At 39.0% G+C, this 20,629-nt stretch overlaps 2 protein-coding genes across 4 annotated transcripts in view; one reads left to right on the top strand and one right to left on the bottom strand.

Moving 5' to 3' along the window:
- Positions 1-6,358, top strand: part of nme7 (NME/NM23 family member 7) — an 80,129-nt gene extending 73,771 nt beyond the window's left edge. For all 3 annotated transcript variants that reach the window (XM_015364196.2, XM_015364195.2, XM_015364194.2), the window contains 2 exons: positions 3,534-3,641; positions 6,282-6,358. In XM_015364196.2, the coding sequence (XP_015219682.2) occupies positions 3,534-3,641; positions 6,282-6,314 (141 nt within the window). In that variant the 3' untranslated portion in view covers positions 6,315-6,358. The remainder of the gene's footprint in view (positions 1-3,533; positions 3,642-6,281) is intronic.
- Positions 6,356-18,873, bottom strand: atp1b1a (ATPase Na+/K+ transporting subunit beta 1a). Its single transcript, XM_006639147.3, has 6 exons — positions 18,560-18,873; positions 15,178-15,306; positions 12,014-12,169; positions 8,412-8,596; positions 8,050-8,133; positions 6,356-7,710 (listed from the first exon to the last, which is right to left on the bottom strand). The coding sequence occupies exons 1-6, from the start codon at positions 18,654-18,656 to the stop codon at positions 7,453-7,455; spliced, it is 909 nt and encodes a 302-aa protein (XP_006639210.1). The 5' UTR covers positions 18,657-18,873; the 3' UTR covers positions 6,356-7,452.
- Positions 18,874-20,629: the final 1,756 nt, after the last annotated feature.

A 20,629-nucleotide genomic window follows, 5' to 3' on the forward strand; every position in this document is an offset into this window, starting at 1 on the left:
TACATTTCGCATTGTGGCTTAATTCCCATTTGTACAGTCTAATGAGCAGCTGAAACCAGAGAGATTGTTTACTGAGGAAAAAGAGAAGCACAAGAAAGTGTGCTGGATCCAGGTTAGTTCAATTATCCATGCCAATGTTTTAAAGACGATAGGACTGTAACATAAAAGCAACTGTTCGTGTATTAAAGAGGGTCAATTACATTGCAATTGAATTATAACCATGTCATAGTCCATAATTAACCACTGGGGTGCTTACTTGAAGTTGCAGTCAGTACATTTAAAGGAATGAGCTTGATCATTTTTTTTTCACACTTAATTACATTATTCCATCCAAATCTTCAATATGGAAAGAAGAACAGCTTGATGTGGCATACGTCCTATGTCTCTTTTGTAACTGTTCTTCAGATTTTTTTTCTTTTGCGCTGATGAATTAATGATTACTGTTTATTGTGGAGCTTTCTAAAAAATCTTTTCAGGGGCAAGTTGTATGACTACTTTGATTGACCTACACTATAAGGCTTGGAAACGTCCATTAAATGTAGTAATTTTGTTTTCTTTTTCTCCTTCATCTAAAGATTAAATCTTATTGAATCCAATTCCTTAAATTCGATTCTAAAAAGAACTAAAAATCTAAATATCCCCTGCTTTTTATGTTTATATAGTGGGAACCACTTTGTTTTGAGTAGCCTAAGCTAAAAAAATAAGTAATATATATTAACAAACTGAGTTTCACTAATTAAGTAGCAATTAGGCAACCTCTAAAATGAACAAGTTTCTACCTCATAGCATGAGTACATTAATTTGCACTTTCATACTGATAATGGAAAGAAAAAAAATAGTACTGGGAATTTAATATCCTGTATTGGTGGAGGACAGAAAAATAGTTTTTCTTTAGAGGGTGTTACAGTTCATCCTGGCTTTTATTTTGCCTTATTTGTGACCCCGTCGTTTTTGATCTGGTCACACAAAAAAAGGCATTTCCCACTTCCAGCCAGTAACTCTGCTTATTCAGTTTCAGAACTTCTGTTTTTAAGTCCAGGTGGAACTTCACTGCAAACGTTTACGAAACATGACCAAAAATGCTTACTAAGGCATTCTTAAAATAGACTATAGCAGAGATAGTCCTAATTAGATCTTTTTCTCCAACTGAACTTATTTTAAAAGTTCAGTTTTATATTCACTGAATTTTAACTCCCCTCTGGTCCTGACAAAACACTATTTCTTAATAGCTTTTTAAAAATAATTGCATATTTATGTTTTTGTCTTTTAAAAGACAGTATTGTTTCTGTCCAAAAGTAATGCCATTACTCAATTTGGCAGAAATATGCTTTATGCAATCCTAAAACTTTTCAAATTAATTTCAATTTGTAATAGCAAATTCCAGTTTTATTTTAGATTCATTCTAGATTTGTAAATTATGGGGAACGAGAATATTTTTCTTAAACTGATTTGTTAATCAAATGGAAGTGTGGTTTCTTGGTAATTAATTCTTTGCGGTCTGCGTATTTAACTTTTGAAAGGATGCTCTTGATAGCAAGATATCAACTGCAAAAAGTGGAAGTAAATCATCCTACCAGATAGATCTTAATCTATAGCTTAGTCTATAGCTTTCCTTTTTTCCTACAAAAAAGTAAAGCAAAATAAATCCTCTGAGATACTGGTTCAAGTACAGAGACATTGTCGCAGCAGATGGCTTATCTTTATTTGTGTTTGTTTTTCTGAGTTCCACATGATGTCGTGATTTTGCAGATATATGTCTGAGAGGGCTCTGTCAAAAACACACGAAAGGGCATTTCAGTGCCAGTTTGAAAGGGTGACATTTCAATGAAACCCAGGTTGCTGACGACACTCCTTTCCCGGACATTGACGGACAGCTAGACCATTGAAATGTGAAGCCTTGCTTTGTTTCCTCTTCACAGGCTGCTGCTGTAGAATCTTAACACTGTGTGGCATAAGTGCAAGGCACAACAAATAAACAGGAGCTAGACAACCTCTTTAAAACTGTTACCCAACACTTGGTGTTGGCAGGCTGTAACAATAGCTAACAGACACTTTACTTTGTTTTTTTTTTTACCACGAGAAAACCTGAACAGAATTTATAATAGCCTGATCTGTGCCAGTATGCAATGACTGCATGTGGGTAATTTTCCTGACTGACCGTGGGCTGGTCTCCAATTCTATGTTTTGTGTTGCAGTAATAAGATCACAGGCCTTGTTTTCTTGCAGTTTTGCATAATGTGGGGCGGTAAGATTCCCTGAAGTGAAAACACCTAGTCCCTGATACAGTGCCTTGCGAAAGTATTCGGCCCCCTTGAACTTTTCAACCTTTTGCCACATTTCAGGCTTCAAACATAAAGATATAAATTTTTTATTTTATATGAGGCCGTCCCTCTAAACTTTCAGCTCAGACAAGGAGAAGACTGATCAGAGATGCAGCCAAGAGGCCCATGATCACTCTGGATGAACTGCAGAGAACTACAGCTGAGGTGGGAGAGTCTGTCCATAGGACAACAATCAGTCTTACACTGCACAAATCTGGCCTTTATGGAAGAGTGGCAAGAAGAAAGCCATTTCTCAAAGATATCCATAAAAAGTCTCGTCTAAAGTTTGCCACAAGCCACCTGGGAGACACCCCAAACATGTGGAAGAAGGTGCTCTGGTCAGATGAAACCAAAATCGAACTTTTTGGCCACAATGCAAAACGATATGTTTGGCGTAAAAGCAACACTGCTCATCACCCTCAACACACCATCCCCACTGTCAAACATGGTGGTGGCAGCATCATGGTTTGGGCCTGCTTTTCTTCAGCAGGGACAGGGAAGATGGTTAAAATTAAGGGGAAGATGGATGCACCCAAATACAGGACCATTCTGGATGAAAACCTGTTGGAGTCTGCAAAAGACCTGAAACTGGGACGGAGATTTATCTTCCAACAAGACAATGATCCCAAACATACAGCAAAATCTACAAAGGAATGGTTCACAAATAAATGTATCCAGGTGTTTGAATGGCCAAGTCAAAGTCAGTCTCTCGATGTGCAAAACTGATAGAGACATACCCCAAGCGACTTGCAGCTGTAATCGCAGCAAAAGGTGGCTCTACAAAGTATTAACGCAAGGGGGCCGAATAATTTTGCACGCCCCACTTTTCATTTTTTTATTAGTTAAAAAAGTTTCAAAAATCCAATAGATTTCGTTCCACTTCACAATTGTGTCCCACTTGTTGGTGATTCTTCACATAAAATAAAAAATTTATATCTTTATGTTTGAAGCCCGAAATGTGGCAAAAGGTTGAAAAGTTCAAGGGGGCCGAATACTTTCGCAAGGCACTGTAGGTGTGATTTCATTTGAAATTTGATTGATGTATATATTTATTTTCAAATTAATTTAGGAACTGTCAGTTTTGCTAGTGCATAATAAGATAAAACAGGCTATAGTACATATGTGGATATATAGATTGAAGACATACATGTAAGTCTTTTGAGAATTCATGTATTTTGGAGTGTGATATTGTTCTTTTTTATTTTTGAACAGGAAATAGCTCGTCATCTCCGTCCCGATACTCTGCGAGCTATCTTTGGCAAAAGCAAAGTACAGAATGCAGTGCATTGTACAGACCTGCCTGAGGATGGCATTTTGGAGGTAATTCTTGAGTATTTATGTACGTTCAAAAGCTATGGTGTTTTCACCCACACCACCAACAGGGACACCAGAGCAAGGGCTTGTGACAGAATCTTCCAATTTGGGGCATGACACCAAAATAAAACCACAACAGACTTTTGAAAGATAAGTACAATACTTGAAAGATAATATACAAATATAATACCTCCATAATGTGTTTAGAAAAAATGCAAATTAATTAATAGTGTTTAGACTAATGAATAGTATTCTAAATACTGAAGAATGCCTTTTGTACAGGTTGATTTTACATTTTATATTGCATGTCTTCAATTTTGCTCTTTTTTCTTTAGCAAGATTAGATTGTACAATTTTATAAGTCATTCTGTGAAAAAGTAATTCTGTGGTAGGTTGTACCTTAACATCTGTGATTTAAATTATGGCTGTTTTGGGAAAAGATTACATTTTTAGATTGCTCGAGACACAATGCATTTTTTGTTACCTGCTCACATTAATTAACCTTTCCTGAAAAACAGATCTGTGGCACGTAGTTCTGGGAGATGTACTCTTTTTGGAAAGTGTAGGGTAAATTTGTTAAAAAAAATCATGATTTCATCACAACGCTAGAACGCTCAGTTTTTGGTATGTGAGTTAAAACTACAAAATAATACTATTAAGAATCAGTACAAATAAAACAACAGCATGTTCAATAAGGCATGATTATAATTGAAGCCAGAATGGAAAAAAGATAAAACCATGCTTTCTATACCTGCTTGACTACTGAAGATACCATCAACATGACTGAAGGTGGCCTGTCTGCGAGATAGGCAGCCTACACAAGTTCTGCTTCAGCAATCATCTGACCAGTCCAAAAACAACAGAAAACCAGCTCTGTCAGAGACTGGTCATGTCCTGAAAGGCAGACAGTCACCACAACACACCACGACCCTCAACATTCATATAATCCATCTACATAATCATTAATTCATCAACTGCATTGTTCATATCACCTGGTGGGGGAGTTTATGTCAGAAGGATTCTTCCTGAACACAACATCTCTGGTATAGATTGACAGATACAAGTTACCACAATAAAGATCACTCGTAGAATAACCTCTTAGTTAAAATACTGAAATGTTCTTTCTCAAAAATATAAACCTTCCATTTCCATTTGTGCTGTATACTGTAAGTAGATCTTCGTTACTGGGCAAACGTAACCAGCTCACTGAAGAAATTCATTGTTATATTTGACATTAGAAGCCATTTATATTTTCTGGTGTGGGAAATCAATATTTAACGTGACTTAGCTACTAACTATGCTTCATGGCTGAAGCAGATTTTTTTTGTTTTCAATAGTTTCTGTGCATATCCACATACTATTAATACCTCTTCACTAGGTTATAAATACCCTTGTCACACACTATTTGTTGGTCTCCAAGCTTTTCTTCAGTGAACCTTAGTGATGATGAGGTTCATTAGAAATGCAGGAATATCTCAGGCAGCAGAAAACATGTAGAAATGTGTACATGTACAAGGCAACTGTTAAACAAAAGTCCTCCAGTGAAGTGTACCTGGTAGATAATTCTCAAGACGACTTTAAAGACTTCATACTTAAAACCCTATTTAAGTTTAGTGTTCTCTACTGTCAGAAATTTAATAACAGCAATGTTTTGCCACAGAACAGTAATATACATACCTGAAACAATACTGTGGCAATTAGCATTGCTGCACAGCTCTAGTAGTGGGACCCATTCCTCATTAATCTGCATCGTCTGGAGCAGTTGTTGCAAAACTGACTTCATGTTCAGTGGTGTGTTAAATTTCAGGTGAACATTTCCAGTCATTCATTGCTCAATGAGTATCATCTTGGATGATAGCATGTGCTATGTTTTATTAAATGTGTATTGGATGTTAAGTCTATGGGAATGAGCATAGGATTTAAAAACATAATTCTGTGTGTGTTTGAATCTACTAAATGTTGTTGAAAGATTAAGAATTTTATCCAATGAGTAAACAAATAGCACCTGACAAAAGAGAACCATCAAGACTATCTTAGGCCCATATGTTCAATACAGGTTTATGTCCTCCCAAATCCTATTCTACAGAGATGATTAGTTCCTACAGGTAGTTACCTACAGATAAGCAAGTTTTTCTTCAGCTACCACTGAAATTGATCCATTTCATTGATAAATGGCTATAGTACTAAAATGTACAGATCCCATATTACTTCTAGGTATTCCCAACACAAAGTCATGAACGATAAAGTTAGTTAAAATTCAACTTTATCTGAACGCTTCCAGTCATTTTCACCAACGGAAGGCCGGGCTACGTTGTAGAATATTAAACTGCTGTTGTTGCAAGATAGTGCCCCGCATTGTTCAGAGAGCACCTGTTTGTCCTGTTGCTTATACAAAACATTGACAGCTATCTGAAATATGATAATGATTTTATCTCCAATTTAAAACTCCAATGAGAACTACATAATGCTGCATGTTTATTAAAAACAGACAATGTGAAATAGTGGTAAATAAGGTCTCAGTTGAGTACAGGTAGTCAATACCAATAGTAGACTACTGTAATTCTTGTACTGAATACCATAATCTACTCAATTCCAACCAAGTTATTATAGGCAGGTTTGCTGACTCAGCTTCACTTTTTGTTACAGGTACAATACTTTTTCAAGATACTGGATGGATGAAGATACTTCAGTGTTATTTTGTCAAATAAAAACCACAAAGCTTTTCTATTCTCAATTTTTATTTTTCCCAAAGTTTTAACCAGATTAAATAAATGACGAGAGTACAGGGACTCCGGACAAGTGTATTGATGTTCAACATTTACTTTGCACTTTTAACACCAACAAAACATCCTCTAACATGGGGGTACTTCATTGCTTCAGAGATTTCTACTAATTTTCAACCAGCAACTTTGGTATTTTATACATTACACTTTTTCCTGCAGAAAAAAATTGTACAACTGCATAAATATAAAATTCTTCCACCATGAAAATGGCTAAAACATTCGTTAGAAAGATGCATCACAGTCTGTGACACCCCAGCAAAAATAAAATAAAAAAAGCACTGATCTAACACCATTACCCATAAAGGTAAGAGTCCGACAGGCCTTCCACACAGATCTACAACAAAATGAAGCATAAATGGAAGAAAGTAAAAGGCTCAAACAAAAAAAGTGTAATAAATCTTTCATCCCACATTTAAGTGATGGAAAAGAAAATAAGTATGTAAAATTTCTCCCACAATCAAACACTAAGACACACAAAGAAGGTATAGAGCTCCACGGAGTGCAGTCATTTTCTCACACATGGACCTAAGATCAGAGCGTACCATGCCAGTATTTTCAGTTAGTAAGTATACATATATATACACCTTGGACCGCTAAAGCTTGCTCACATAAGAAAATACAGAAATTACAACATGGTTTGGAAAGGACCATTGTTTGCGACTACAGTACTGTACACTCCAAAAATATTTAAAACCACACAAGGCAGCAATACTTAGGGGACAGAAACACTGCTCGCTACATCAGTAGTGGAATTATAATTTACAGTAATAAATGAACATGTCCCATGGCTCAAGGAATATTGTCATTTACAGTAGAATAAATACTTCACGCTATTGCTACTCTTTTCCAGAATTTACATTCTAACCCTAGATATATGCAGAAAAGCTAGTGTAAAGCATACAGATTAAGTGTAGGTCCCGTATGTTATGACAGTTTGTTCAAGACTAGTTGTGTTTAATTTTTTTTAAAATTTTTTTTGTTGGTTTTTGAAATGGGGGAGGTGGCAGAGAAGGCGCAGCTTGCGGCTGCAATCATCAGCTCTTAATCTCAATCTTTATATCAAAGCGTCCCTGGAAGCGGTCCTTTTCGTGGTATTCGATGTTCTGTCCGTAAGCCTTGCACTCAATGCGCAGCTCAGTGTTCAACGTCAGGTTGGTGAACTGGATCGCCACCAGTGGCTGAAGGTACTGGGGATGGAGCAGCTTTCCGTAATACGGATAGTACTGCAGAGGGAAGCCACCACCAAAGCCATAATATTGGATTAACCCAATCTTGCCGGCATCCTCTTCTCTCTGTGGGAGGACAGATCAGAGGAGAGGAGGAGGAACATTAAAAAGTCAGTTACGTCAAAACTCTCAACCAAAGATTAATTGATAACCAAGGCTTTAAACACTAGAATATTTAATTTGTGATCTTTTAATGAAAGTTAAAAACTATTAAATTGACCATGCACTCCAATAAAACATGGCTAAACCCCGCAAGTGTGTGTAGATAGGGGAGTAGTGACATGACTTGGAATATAGAAATGTCAATTCATCTTATAGTTGAAATATCCACATTTGCACAGACACAAACAAAAAAAAAAAGTTATAATTCTCAGAATTATCTCCAATTTGGAGACCGCAGCCTACCCTGTTAGTGCAGATAACTGGGATGATATTAGGTTGCACTCGGTCACGAAATTCTTCTGGGATGCTCTCATTTGTTGCTGGAGGCTAGAAGGAAAAGTTCAAAAATATTTATGGAAATGCACATTTGAAAGGTATTCGGGAAACAGTCTTGGAATTGCAGAATTAAAAATGGGGGAATTTCCATTCTTCTGTAGAGTCCGTTAGAATAGTTGCCAAAGCATACATAAATGAGAACCACCAAATTCAGTTTCATGCAAGCTCTTATTAGTTAAACCAGCCCTTTCTGAATGTTACATTAGGTAGGAAACCACAGTTACCCAGAAAACATTCCCAGATGCAAACGAGTTGAAAAATAAGCATACCTTTGGTCTGAAGTTCACAATCCTGTTCAGCTTGACAATCATACAAGGCTTGCCGTATTTATAGCCGAAGTTTGGGTCATCTATGCCAGAGCAGTTTCCAAGCCAAGATCTTTTGAAACGACAGGCTTTTTTTGTTCCTTGATCTGCATTTAAGTCTCCCCGGTTTATGTAGGTTGAAGGGATTTCTGAGTGAAGACATGACGGGAAAATTACCACTCATTCATGTAGTTGCCAACTAAATGTTTTGGTTTCTTTTGAAAATCCTCACCACCCTTTATGGTAAAGTTAAATACTGAGGGATAGTCTTGCAATTTAAAATTGCAACCTTCAAATTGCACCAAAGGGCTAAGAAAACACTGCTGGAGAACTGGAGACAACTTCAATCAGAAAATGGACAGTTCACCTTGAGAATCCAAACTGCATCCTGCAAGGCAAGTTCACATTTTGCTAAACAAATTCTGAGATATTGGTCTCTGGACAGTCCATTAGATCATTTAAAGGGTATGACTAAAATTTAAAGCAAAGATATCGCTGGACTATTAATGGGTTCATCTCATCAAGAAGGGACAGAAGCCAAAAGCCCAATATTCTTCTTTCTTGAGCAGCATTTCACTAGGATGGTGCAAGTCTATTAGAAAACCGGCTCCAAACTAAATGAATAATCAGAACATTGGGCAACCAGTTTAAAATATGTACCCTATAATTACAGTTTACTACTGCTATTGCTCTACGAAAAATCAATTTACGGTGTCATGATCAAAGAATGACATGCACAGCATGATGCTCACTCATGCTAAGAACTTTGCAAGCACGAAGTGCATAACAAAATGCACTGGTCTCCTATCCATCTAAAAGATACTTTCCTTTTTAAAGCAGACATTCCCGGAGTTAAAATACAGGAATAGACATAGCATGGTTCACTCAAGATTAAGAGCCTGTTCCATGCAAAGAAATGCACAATGCATAGTGCAAGGCTTCCCAAATTCCAGGTCATGTAGTTCAGGATCTAGCATGTTTTTCCAAGTTTCTTTCAATCTCCAAAAGCTTAAAGCTGTAGAAAAAGGATGCATTCGTCCAGATTAACCTTCAAATGGTTCAATCTGACATGTCCCAGGTGAGAAAGTTTACAATTTAAGGAGACTTGGAACACATGCAGCATTCTGGACCCCAAAGACCAGTTGTCCTCCCCTTAACTTTGGCTACTCCTGCTGGTCCATGGTAGTGCTGAAGCTTTCCTGCTTAAAGCAATGTCATAATACACTGTTATTGGAACACCAAACTAGATCAGCGTAGCTGACTTCACTGTGAAAACTCTTAATATGATTATTGGTCTGCTTAGAAATGTTAATGCCACTTAGGTTTTACCCCCCAGAATGTCTTTAGATATAAATGCTTTATTTGCATGAGAATTTAAAGATCACATCTAGGGATTTAAATAAAATCAGGTCTGACTACTGGACCTTTAATACTTTGATTTTCTTTGTAATTGTACTAAAACTTTAGTTTTTAGTTTGGTGCAGTAAAAAAAAAAAAAACAAATTGCTAAATCGGATTTGAAAAACATAAATTGTTCAACGGCGTTGAAGAATTACAACAGCATTCCTTCTAATAAACTTGCACCTTATGGTGAACAGTGGAGGATACCGCAGATCTGCAACCTGCCAATCTGTAGGTGCAGTACAAGTTATTTAAAAGCTTTCCTTATAACAGGGAAAGTTGTATTACCTTTTGGATGTAAAGCCTGTGTATCTATTTTGGATGTGTTTTACAAACTGCCACAGGTTTTAGACCTATCCACCACTTAGATCAACCTTCATATAAACTCCTTACACAACTCAGACTTTAGGCTTTGTGAAATAGAGTGCAGAAAGAGTGTGGAACAACTGCCGATTTATAAAACTAGTAGTCCATGTTCTCCGGAACATTTAGCTAAATACAAGCTTGAAGCAGTAGCCGGTGTTGGCAATACTGTGAATAAGCACTAGGTGCAATAGACTGCACCTATTAGCCAGCAAAAGGATGAACGTCTGAATGTTAAGTTCATATCTGCACTGTAAGATGTTGGCATACTACCATCACGAATATGGATCGTAAAGACCCATATAGGAAAATTTAACTGCACTTGATAAACACTTGCGTTGCATGCAACATACGTTCAGCCCTACGGATGGCATTAAATCAAGCTTATTGCAGCAGACAGGCCCAGGGGAGAAGAATCAACATGCATTTATTTTTATGTACTCGCAGATACTGACTTTACCTTTTAGAACTGCACACTGTTGGAAAAGATTTGAATCCTGCCGTTATACGTTTCTATGAAGTAGTGGCACCAATGTTAAAAAGAAAATCAAAAGCTGACGGTGATGGAAAACAAAACTTTAAAGGCTTGCGGCAGCCCAAAGCTCAATTCCAGCTTTCTGGATGTACAGATACAACGGCTGACTGAAGCACTTCAGCCATGGGGTAACCATGACCAACCTGTTTAAAAGAAGTCAAGTAACTTCTCATGAATATCAAAGCCATTAGTACAACTATTTTTTGATATTACCCCTAAATACAAGGGCATAAATGGTTTATGTTCTGCCACTGCATTCCTCAGAGGTCAGACAAGTTTCCACCAATACTGCTGGTGGAGTCATTGTTGAAACTGATATTGCCTAAATAATGAATATGCTTCAGAGTTCCACATAAAGCAACCAAGGTCAATTGATCTGCACATTAAGGTTTAACGGGCAACTATATTGATTCACCAGCTAAACAGATCAAGATTGCCTCAAAGCAGTCTGGCTCACAAGTAGACTGAATTCCAATTTCCAAATATGCCAAACGGAACCCAAAACCAACTTAACACATCACAATTTTGATCCAAGACTTGGCGATATCTACTGCATCAGTGCAACATTTCATTGAGAATGTTGAAACGGTGGGATGTTACCAATATAAAAATTCATTGTCAAAAAAAAGTCTGTTCCTGTGTAAAGGTCCCTCAGGATAGGGTTAAAAAGAAAGCAACAATATTGGTGCAGTCTAAGTCTAGATCAATCATGGATACCACCTATAGACCCAGGTTTATAAGGAGGATTTGGAAATGAACCTTCCATCCTTTCAAACCTGTATTTCCTTTCCAGAAATGAGCCACACTGCACCTATAAAGCCACAACTGTTCTTGTTCTTAGGAGTATCTATATTGGTTGCCTCCACGTAGGATTTATTTTACCTTAAAGATTTTTTCTTAATACACCCATCCAATCTGGAGTTGCCAAATTTAAGGCTCCAGCAGTACAGATGGTGCTCTACATGGGAAGGACGAACAATTACAGATGTCAGAAGGCAAGCAACTGACAGGCTGCCCAGTATCTTACAAATCTTAGAAAGCAGATATAAATAAGCACACTGAGAACTGAGCTCAATGAAGCCAATGGCCAATGTGAGATACCCACCTGGCAAAGCCAGAGATCTTTCTACAGAAATTCCACAATAACTACGCCCAGACAACGTTATTTTCAAAGTCCTTGAAAGCTTAAATTACACACCCAGTGTCCTGCGATTATGCTCAACCACCCACCCTCACAAAAAAAAAAAACGCATTACGAAAAACTTACCACCACAGTTTTCAAACTTCATGTCATCCATTTGAGTCTTTTCCTCATACTGTTTCAGGATGTTATTCATGGCTATTCTGTAGTCTCTGTAAGAGTCTTCTTCATTTGGGTTGAAGGAGATTTCAGTCTTGGTTAAACGAGGGGTGTGTGTTAATCCTGAAAAAGTCAACAGCAGAAGCCCAAGTTTATAAAAAAAAAACTAAACCAAGCAAAGAGAGTTTATGTCTCCCACCCCTTTCCAGCCGCAGACCATTTCTAATCTATATTTAAAAACTAGAGAGAGAGAGAGTCTTGGGAGATGTTTCTCAGGACCCTAAACAGGTTAACAATTCGAGAAACGAGAAAGGTTATCTACATTCTGTGCAGAAGCTGCATTCAGTCCCTGATTAACATCTCCAAGTGGCAGCCAGGAGGCAGCTTCTGTTGGTTTACAGGGGGTAATAGGGTTCCATCTCTTTTCAGGGAGAAACTTGTGGAATGCATGTATTCCAAAGAGCAACGCACTCTTTATATGGTACCACGTATTCACAAGAGGAATGGAAAAAAAAATTGTTTGTGGTTTCATGCGTCAATACTTGTGGAAAAATATGCCATTTTAAATTAAAAAAAAACTCTACAGATACTTGACTTTACAGTCAAGTGTCCAGTGGGTGCTGGCACCTCTTTTTGGTCGCAGTGCAGTAAGGCTGCACTCGGGAGTCCATCGGACACTTTCTTCATACGTTAACTTGTACGTTCTGTGACTCCGTTACACTCTTGGTGGGGTTTTGTCCAAAATCTACGAATAAATGTTCCAACTGGAAATTAGATAGGACCACATTTACAGGACTAGGAGTGATCAGTACGCCGTGTCCAGGCAGTGAACAGGGTTGTGGTTATCATTGCTACAGTGACATGACTCATTCTGAATTATGTAAAAGTAATCCAAACTTGATTATTTACTGGATTTTCTTGCCAATTCTTCATCTTTTCACAAACTGCGTAGAGGCAATAATTGAAATAACTGTATAAATTAAGACTTGGTTGACAAGAGGCTATATTAAAACACTTTCAGATACGTTTATAAAAAACATGAAGCACATTTAAGAGGAATGCTTATGTTCCCCCCCGCCACTTTAAACCACACTCAATGAAAGGGCATAAAATTGATTTTAATGGATGAAGATTAAGCCTCAGCAGGTGCTTTAAATTCAGTTTTTGGTTTTAGCCAGCACCAAGAAAATTCAGAGGTTTGTGATCAGCCAAATTTAAAAGGAAGCTTTGATGAAGTCTCCTACCTAGCCACATTACAAAGGATTAAAATCCAATAGAGTGAAAACTATCAAAAGCTTGTCTAGTACAGCTTTTGATACACCTTTCTTAAAGCTAAATAAAAAAACAAGGGGAGGTTTATTTACACACAGAAAACCGGGCTTGTAACAGTGAAGTTTGAAAAAGTGTACAGAAAATGTTCTCCCCTCACACATACAGAAATAACTTAAAATGCCAACTTAGTTTTAAAAAAACTGTTCCAATTTCAACTAATAAAAGCAGAAAGTGGATTTTATGCACCAGTCAGTCTAAAGAAAACCAGCATGGCTTTTTTATTCCAGTTGCAGCTTGTGAAAACACCCACCGCTCATGTGCTTTTCTGCACAATGGAAACTTTTAGCTGAAATTGTGAGGCGGGACTTAGGCAGCACGAGTGTCTGACAGCTACTTCTTTTATCAAGTCACCAATGGAAACTCACTTCAGCACACTCTAATCCACACCTCCTTGTCTGGTTGCCTTGGTAGGCTGACCTACACAGTTTAACTACTTTGCTACAGGAAATGGCGGACAGGCAAACTACTCAGTAGCTAGAAAGCCAGCCCATACAATGCAAGCTAAAAACATCAATAAGAGAGAGGCAGCAGCAGCAGCATGCGCCAGGCAAATGTCTCTTGGCACAGGCTGGACCCCTTACTACTAGGCTTTGCAAGACTCCTGGCATCAGAACAAAAACAATTTAATACAAATCACCAAGCAGCTCAAAACTTACCAGGAATGATTAAGCAGGCACCAAACGATACAAAAGGTTTCACTGTTTTAGACCAGCATTGTTCAGCACGCCGCCTCAGGATTACAGTACGCATTTATACAGAGGCTTAACATTTTGTTTTTGTGTCTAAAAAGTGAACTTTTTAAGAGACCACTGCGGGTCTTAAAGTATACAAGGATGGGGGGAGGTGGAAAAGGTATGAAAGTGGAGCTACCAAATTAGAAAGACAATTAAGACTGAGAACACTATTAAATCTGGGGGGGGGGTTTCTTGGGAAAAGCTCACTGAAGTAGCTGTATGGATGTGGATAAAATGGCTGCACGCCCCGGTTTCTACACAGCCACACTGAGGAGTGAAAAGCTTCAAGGAAGGAAATGACCTTGATGACAAATGCACTGAACACAGAATCAGCCTCCATGGTTCGGTAATAGCAACACCCACCAAATTTACACGACGCTGAGCAATACAGCCTTCCCCTCCAATTACAAACATTTAATGAAAGGTACCCTGTGAATCACATACAGTATAGTGCTCATTTCTGTCAAACATGGGAGAATCACAGACAAACTCAATTTAGCCGACGAAGCTGAAAAGTTCAATTCTCAACTCAAAACCCAGGACTATTTAGCAGCATCATCAAAAAAAAAAACGGGAAGGAGTGACGGATTTTTCCATTCACTACAACTTGTAGATGGTTCGATGAAAAAACTATTTTTTTTCTACAGTACATGCATTTTTAGTTATACTACCATCACAGCTGTCAGCTTCAAGGGTTCTTTGATAGAAACCTGGATGGGGGGTGAGAAACTATACTTATAACTCTAGCCCTCCAAATTAATTCTTTGTTGGGTTCCCTACAAAATTTCAATCAGCAACATCCACACAAGAAAAAAAAAACAAAATGTAGCCATCACCAACATGGAACACACATCTTACTCCATCTATACACACTAAAAGTACCTTCACTAGGCCTACAAAATCACCAGACCCACATTCCACACGATATTGAGGGCAAAGAGTCTTTAGTCATGAAGTTCTTCATCAAAACAGTGCTGATGGAGCTGCACAGCATGTCCACTACCAGAGAACGATCAGAATCAGTCCCAGAAGAAACCAGGCAACACATCTTTAGAATGCATTTACCTGGGGGTGCAACTCTGTCCTGGTAGGTGGGCTTATAGCTGTTAATGGTCATCATAAGAGCCTGGATGGTTCCAATGAAGATACCAGCCAGGAAGCCATAGAAAATGAAGTAGAACAAGAGGATCTTGGCTAAAAAAAAAAAGGAAAGAAAAGAAAAATTGTTAAGACAAGAATTTAGGTCTGTCTGGCAGTAATCTTTCTTCCAGAGGTTCATGATACATGCAGACTTTTGAGGACTACATTCTTTCCCTAATAATGAAGAGTCCATACTTTTGAAAGCTATTGTTTCCTGATCTGTGGGAAAGACACCTTTGCCGCGTTTTATAAAAGCAAGTAATGATCGGATCTTATGCATCAAGACTGTCGCACAAAGGGTTGTGGTGTCATGAAACAAGCTCCTCAGCTATGTTGTCAAAGCAGATAAACGGGGCTCTTTTCAAGAAGTGACTGAATGACATTCAGATCAATTAGCTATTGGTAACCAAATGCAGTACAGGGGCTGAATGGCCTCTTATTTGTAATTTTTCTTAAAGATCGCTGCATAGTAATTCATCCAGCAGCACACATCAGAGGGCTTCTGTGCAAGTAATACGTGCAGTACACAGGATCTTAGGTCTGTTATTTATTGACTGAAAAACAAATGTGCACAATACTACTGCAAAGCATTATTTTTGCTTTGAAAGTCTACAACCCTGCACACCTAAGAGGAGAATCACATTACAGTATCTGCTAAAAGGGAAAAAAAAACTGTGACTACTAATGAGTTAGGATATTTAAATGTAATGGACACACACCTTTTGGAGAAAAAGGAGGCCAATCAGGGTGTTTCAAACACTGTTTTAAAACTGGAGTCTGACTACATAATCTTAACGCAATGTAACGTGTATCTATATCGATTTAATAGTAATGTGCTTTGAAACAGAAGACCCTATTTCAGGAAGGATCAAATTGCATTACAGCAAATGACTATATACTCATTCACAGCGATTTCATTTAGTCACCACAATATCGGCCAAAGTGGTTTCTCGGAGGTGACAAAGGTATGAAGAGTGTCATTTCAAAATCTCTGATAAACCCACAGGTCCCGAGTAACACCCGAGAAATATTTTGCAGCTCTTTCTATACTGTACAAATGGCATTGAGCATAGATGTTAAGCCCCACACCTGCAAGGCACCAGGATCATGCAATCAAACTCTTCATTGGATCAAATTCTTTCCCCTTCTTCATTAAGCTTAACCAGTCAAATATTTGGCAGAGCATCCTTTCACCTCTCCACTTGTGCATTCTCTGAAAAACTCCTCCCACCTTAAAACATTTGATAAGCCTTACATGTGCAGCTTTTCTGTAACCCAACCATAATGCATTCTGCATTCTGACAGCTCAGACGCGCTCACAGGCAGACAAAACAATCACAGGCACCTTTCAATGATTAGATTTCCAGGCTACGGGCCTAGAAAGGTGTTAAAGTAATTCTGTTTTAAGCAGGTTGTTCATCTCCTTGACATACTGAAAACTCAAAATCTCCTAATCCTTTAAGGACATGCATACATCATACAGCATTAGGGAGATTTTTTTTTACTGTGCACATACTGGTTTAACCTGGAACAAACCGTCAATGAAAAGCTCTTACTTTCCACAGACAACGATTAAAATGATGCAATTCTCTCAGGCCATCAGTTCAAAGATCCCACAGAGACTGGATTGCTTCCATATACCAATGTGATAATTGCTCACACATCTCTGCATTTCTTATCTAGAGCCCAGTTCCTTAGTGGAAATGTTTGCATGGTTGAATGTAAACGGTTCAGTTAGGAAAGCATTATTGATCAATTCATCGGATTGATGAGCTAATGACGTAGAGAAGGGTTTAGGCCTAAGCTGTCATAATGACGCCTTAAGCGCCGGCTCTACTGGGGTTCCCCGTCACTTTCAATTGCACATGCCTGTCCACAACGGGCGCTCAAAAGGGGGCAACAGTCAGGACGAGAAAGTTCTATAACCCTCCCCGTAAAGCCAAATCAGATTTACCCCCAAATGTACGCCAAAGGCTTTTCTACGTCAAGTTACAGCACCTATGTGAAAGATTGTTACACACGATTTCTCCACGCTACGTATGACGCGGGACATCAATACTCGCATGTGCGGAGAACGATTAAGAAGTTAAAAAAACATGTAAAAAAACGCGCTCGCTTTAAACAAAAATCGATCTTAACCTAGGCAAAAGTCACCAATCTTCGTCTCTATCCCCCCTTTTAACTTTGGAAAACACATGAACTCCTTTCTTTCGGCATCTTTTTTTCTTCCCAAAACCGTTCACTGAATGGAATTTCATTTCATACGAACTACCCCAGAAAGACGAATCGCCTCTAAATTTAGGCACCCCTGGCTAACGATTTTCACACTAGTATCTCCTCTTCCACCACAAGTCCTTTATCCTTAACTTGACATTGAAGATACGCGAAAGACGGGCTTGCGAACACACCAGGAAAGGGAAATACTGGGTGAATTAATCAATTGCCATTGTAATGCATGGTGACATCAGATCCTTTTCCACGGCAACACGAGACGTGCCATGTCCTCTCGTGGTGCCATGAATTAGGCCAGATCACCTTGAGTAACCTTGGACTATGATGCATTTTTAACCCTTTGTTTCTGGAAAATTCTTGGGGCCAATACATAACTATCGATAACCGAATTTAAATCGGTTTGGTCTTTTTCTCACAGCTGAAACGCGTCTTTAACACCCACCCGCCTTATTTCTACTTATTTTTAACCCTTAATCGGGCACCAACCCCTCCCCCCAAAATGGGATCCTAAAGGACGTCCTGGGAGGAAACTGGGTGTGACAATGTTCCCAGCACAATGCCAGCCTTCATCGTATCGTGTGTCCTTCAAAGTGACCTTTTTCTCCCACCAACAGAGAAATGCACATGCACGCGTTGAGGCTTGAGTCGTTTTAAGTTGGAGGCAATTCATTGCCACGAACATGACTGAAGGACGCGATTTAACATCTAAAAATTTAAAAAAAAACGCCCCTCCACCGAAGTCCCACAGGATCCGATTAAGAAGCAAATTTTCAGAGCCGTGTTCACCTCCGCTCTCCCCAACCTCATTCGACCAACCGAGCACCTTAGAAAATGCACATTGTCTACGAGTTATTTTTAAAACACAAAAGCAGCTGGGACCGAGGAAAACAACCGATGTAAAGGTCAAATCAAACAGGTGCCATTTCTCCTCGTGTTCAACAGTCACCCTTTTCAGGAAACGCAGACAGGAAACACAAGATCTCCTCGCCCGCCTTGCCTCGGCAGGAGGCTTGGAGTTGCCGGCATCGCAATGAAACACCGACCAAATTATTGTCAAGCCAAAGCGGATACTTACACCAGCTAGAGCCCGTACGTCCCAACAATTCCTTCTTTTCCGAATCCCAGATAAACTTCTTCCAGCCACCATCACCTTCTTTATTTGCCCCTGCCATTTTCTGTGTGTTTGTTCTCGAATTAGATTTTTTTTTTTAGACAAAAAGTCCCTTTGAGTTGGATCGTATTCTTTTCGTTAAGGGAAAAAAAAAATTAATTGTCCCCCCCCAGGTAGCTTGCAGAGTGCAAGCTGCCCCCTCTTTTCTTGCCAATTCCAAAAAGGACAGAGTTGGACTCGGGTGACTGTATCGTACCCCCCACACAATATATCCCTCTCGGTACCTGACTCCGCCCGCAAACTCTTTTAATAAGTTACCTTCAGGAGAGGGAGGGCCTACGCTGGCAAATCACAAAACACACTTTCTCCTGCGTAACACAGCCGTGTGAGGTGGAAAAAAAAATCATAGCTCCGCCCTGCTCGACTGTGTTACCGTAGACCGTGAAGAATATACTGTACTATTTTAATAATAAAACGATTTTGTGTTTCGCCGGCCACGCTGTGGCGTGTCAAGGGTATCCCGACACTTGCTTGGAGACTTTAATTCTTTACATCAAGCCACGGTTACAGCCATGTATTAAGATTGGGAGGAAACACAAACGCGTTTTCGTGGGGCTTTTTTTTTTAACTACACATCTGACAATTAAGGTTCTCTGGTTACAGTTTTATTATCTTTCATTTGATAAAAATCAGACACAGTCCTTTATACCAAGACAGATGACAGATGATCTTCGTTTCTCAAAAATGATCACTCTCCCCTCCCCCAATTAACATGTTTCGCTTCACTACTGCAAATCCGGAGCGCTGGGGTTTGGTTCAAAACGAGTATCGGGGTTTAAAGAGGCAGGACCTCTAGAATTTAAAGTAATTCGATAACCGACATGGCGTTTTTATATAGACCCTCAGAGGGTGATTTAAAATGTACTAGAAATGGTCGTATTCCCCTTCCCGGGCTTAGGAACATCGCTGTTGTATTAACAAAAAAGGTCTCAGTGATACAGTATGATACAGATGAAAAGGAGCTGAAGGTATGTTACTGTAAATGGTGTTCGTTGATTTATCAATGCCGGTGGAGAAAGCGGCATTTTCCACTGTATAGTCTAACAGGTTCAGTTTTCAAAGCGTGACGTTTTCCTGAGGCAACAGCGCGAGCAACTGGCATCAGTGACCTTCCGGCTTCTGGAACCAGACTGACTTCGGAACCGCACACGCGTGTGGACACGTGACACCCGCTCGCTTCTCCTCCCTCCTTCTCGCTTCTCGCAGGCTCCGGGGCTCCATCAAATGGTTAATGTGCGAAAAGCGAAAAGGCCCTGTAATCTTTTGTGGAAGTTTGCCATTATAGTAAAATGTTGGGCACCCCTTTGTGTCAGTGCGAACAATGAGCACTGTTGGGTTTTTTTTAAAATACGTAAGTAAAGTAAATGCTTAACTATCAAAACCGGGAGAGCCACAAAAGAAAAACGTAAAACGTACATAGACTGATAAAGTTACGTTGCGTAATACTAGCTTGGAAGAGGACACAAGGTTATGTACAATAGCACAAAACGCAAACGTTTATTCCAGGGCATTCACGAAACGAGCAGTATGCAGTGGGATCCAGATCATTTTTGTTCAAATTGATTTACTCTCCATTTTTTTTTCTGTTAAAAGATTTCTTTTTCTTCAGGTAAACCCAGATTCATATGACCCTGTGCCATTCCCTTTCGAAAGTCGTTACAGGTTAAACGGTTTTACATTTAGCCTCACGGCATTATAACCACGAAAATGAATCGAAAAATAGTAAAATGGATTTGACAAAATTAAAAGTGACACCTTGTTATGTCAAGGTTAAATTGATTTCAAACGATGCGTTCACACCTGATGATAGTAACAGTAAACTAGATCGCGTATCGCCTCTCCTGTTTCATTTATTGCATTTTTTCATACGAGGAAAGGATGGATCTCCAGCTTTAAATTTGTTCTGGTAGTTTCACTCTTATCTGAGGATCAGTTTTCAGGACAGACAGTGAAGTTGGATAGTATATCGCGAAA

The sequence above is a fragment of the Lepisosteus oculatus genome, chromosome 15, assembly GCF_040954835.1.
Source record: "Lepisosteus oculatus isolate fLepOcu1 chromosome 15, fLepOcu1.hap2, whole genome shotgun sequence".
Taxonomy (NCBI): domain Eukaryota; kingdom Metazoa; phylum Chordata; class Actinopteri; order Semionotiformes; family Lepisosteidae; genus Lepisosteus; species Lepisosteus oculatus.

Excerpts from the sequence above, each read along its gene's own strand:
- atp1b1a (XM_006639147.3), bottom strand. The coding sequence starts at position 18,656 with ATGGCAGGGGCAAATAAAGAAGGTGATGGTGGCTGGAAGAAGTTTATC. Across the intron at positions 15,307-18,559 it reads ACGTACGGGCTCTAGCTGGT|CCAAGATCCTCTTGTTCTAC; the intron begins GTAAGTATCCGC and ends TTTTTTTTTTAG. Across the intron at positions 8,597-12,013 it reads GAAGTTTGAAAACTGTGGTG|AAATCCCTTCAACCTACATA; the intron begins GTAAGTTTTTCG and ends GTCTTCACTCAG.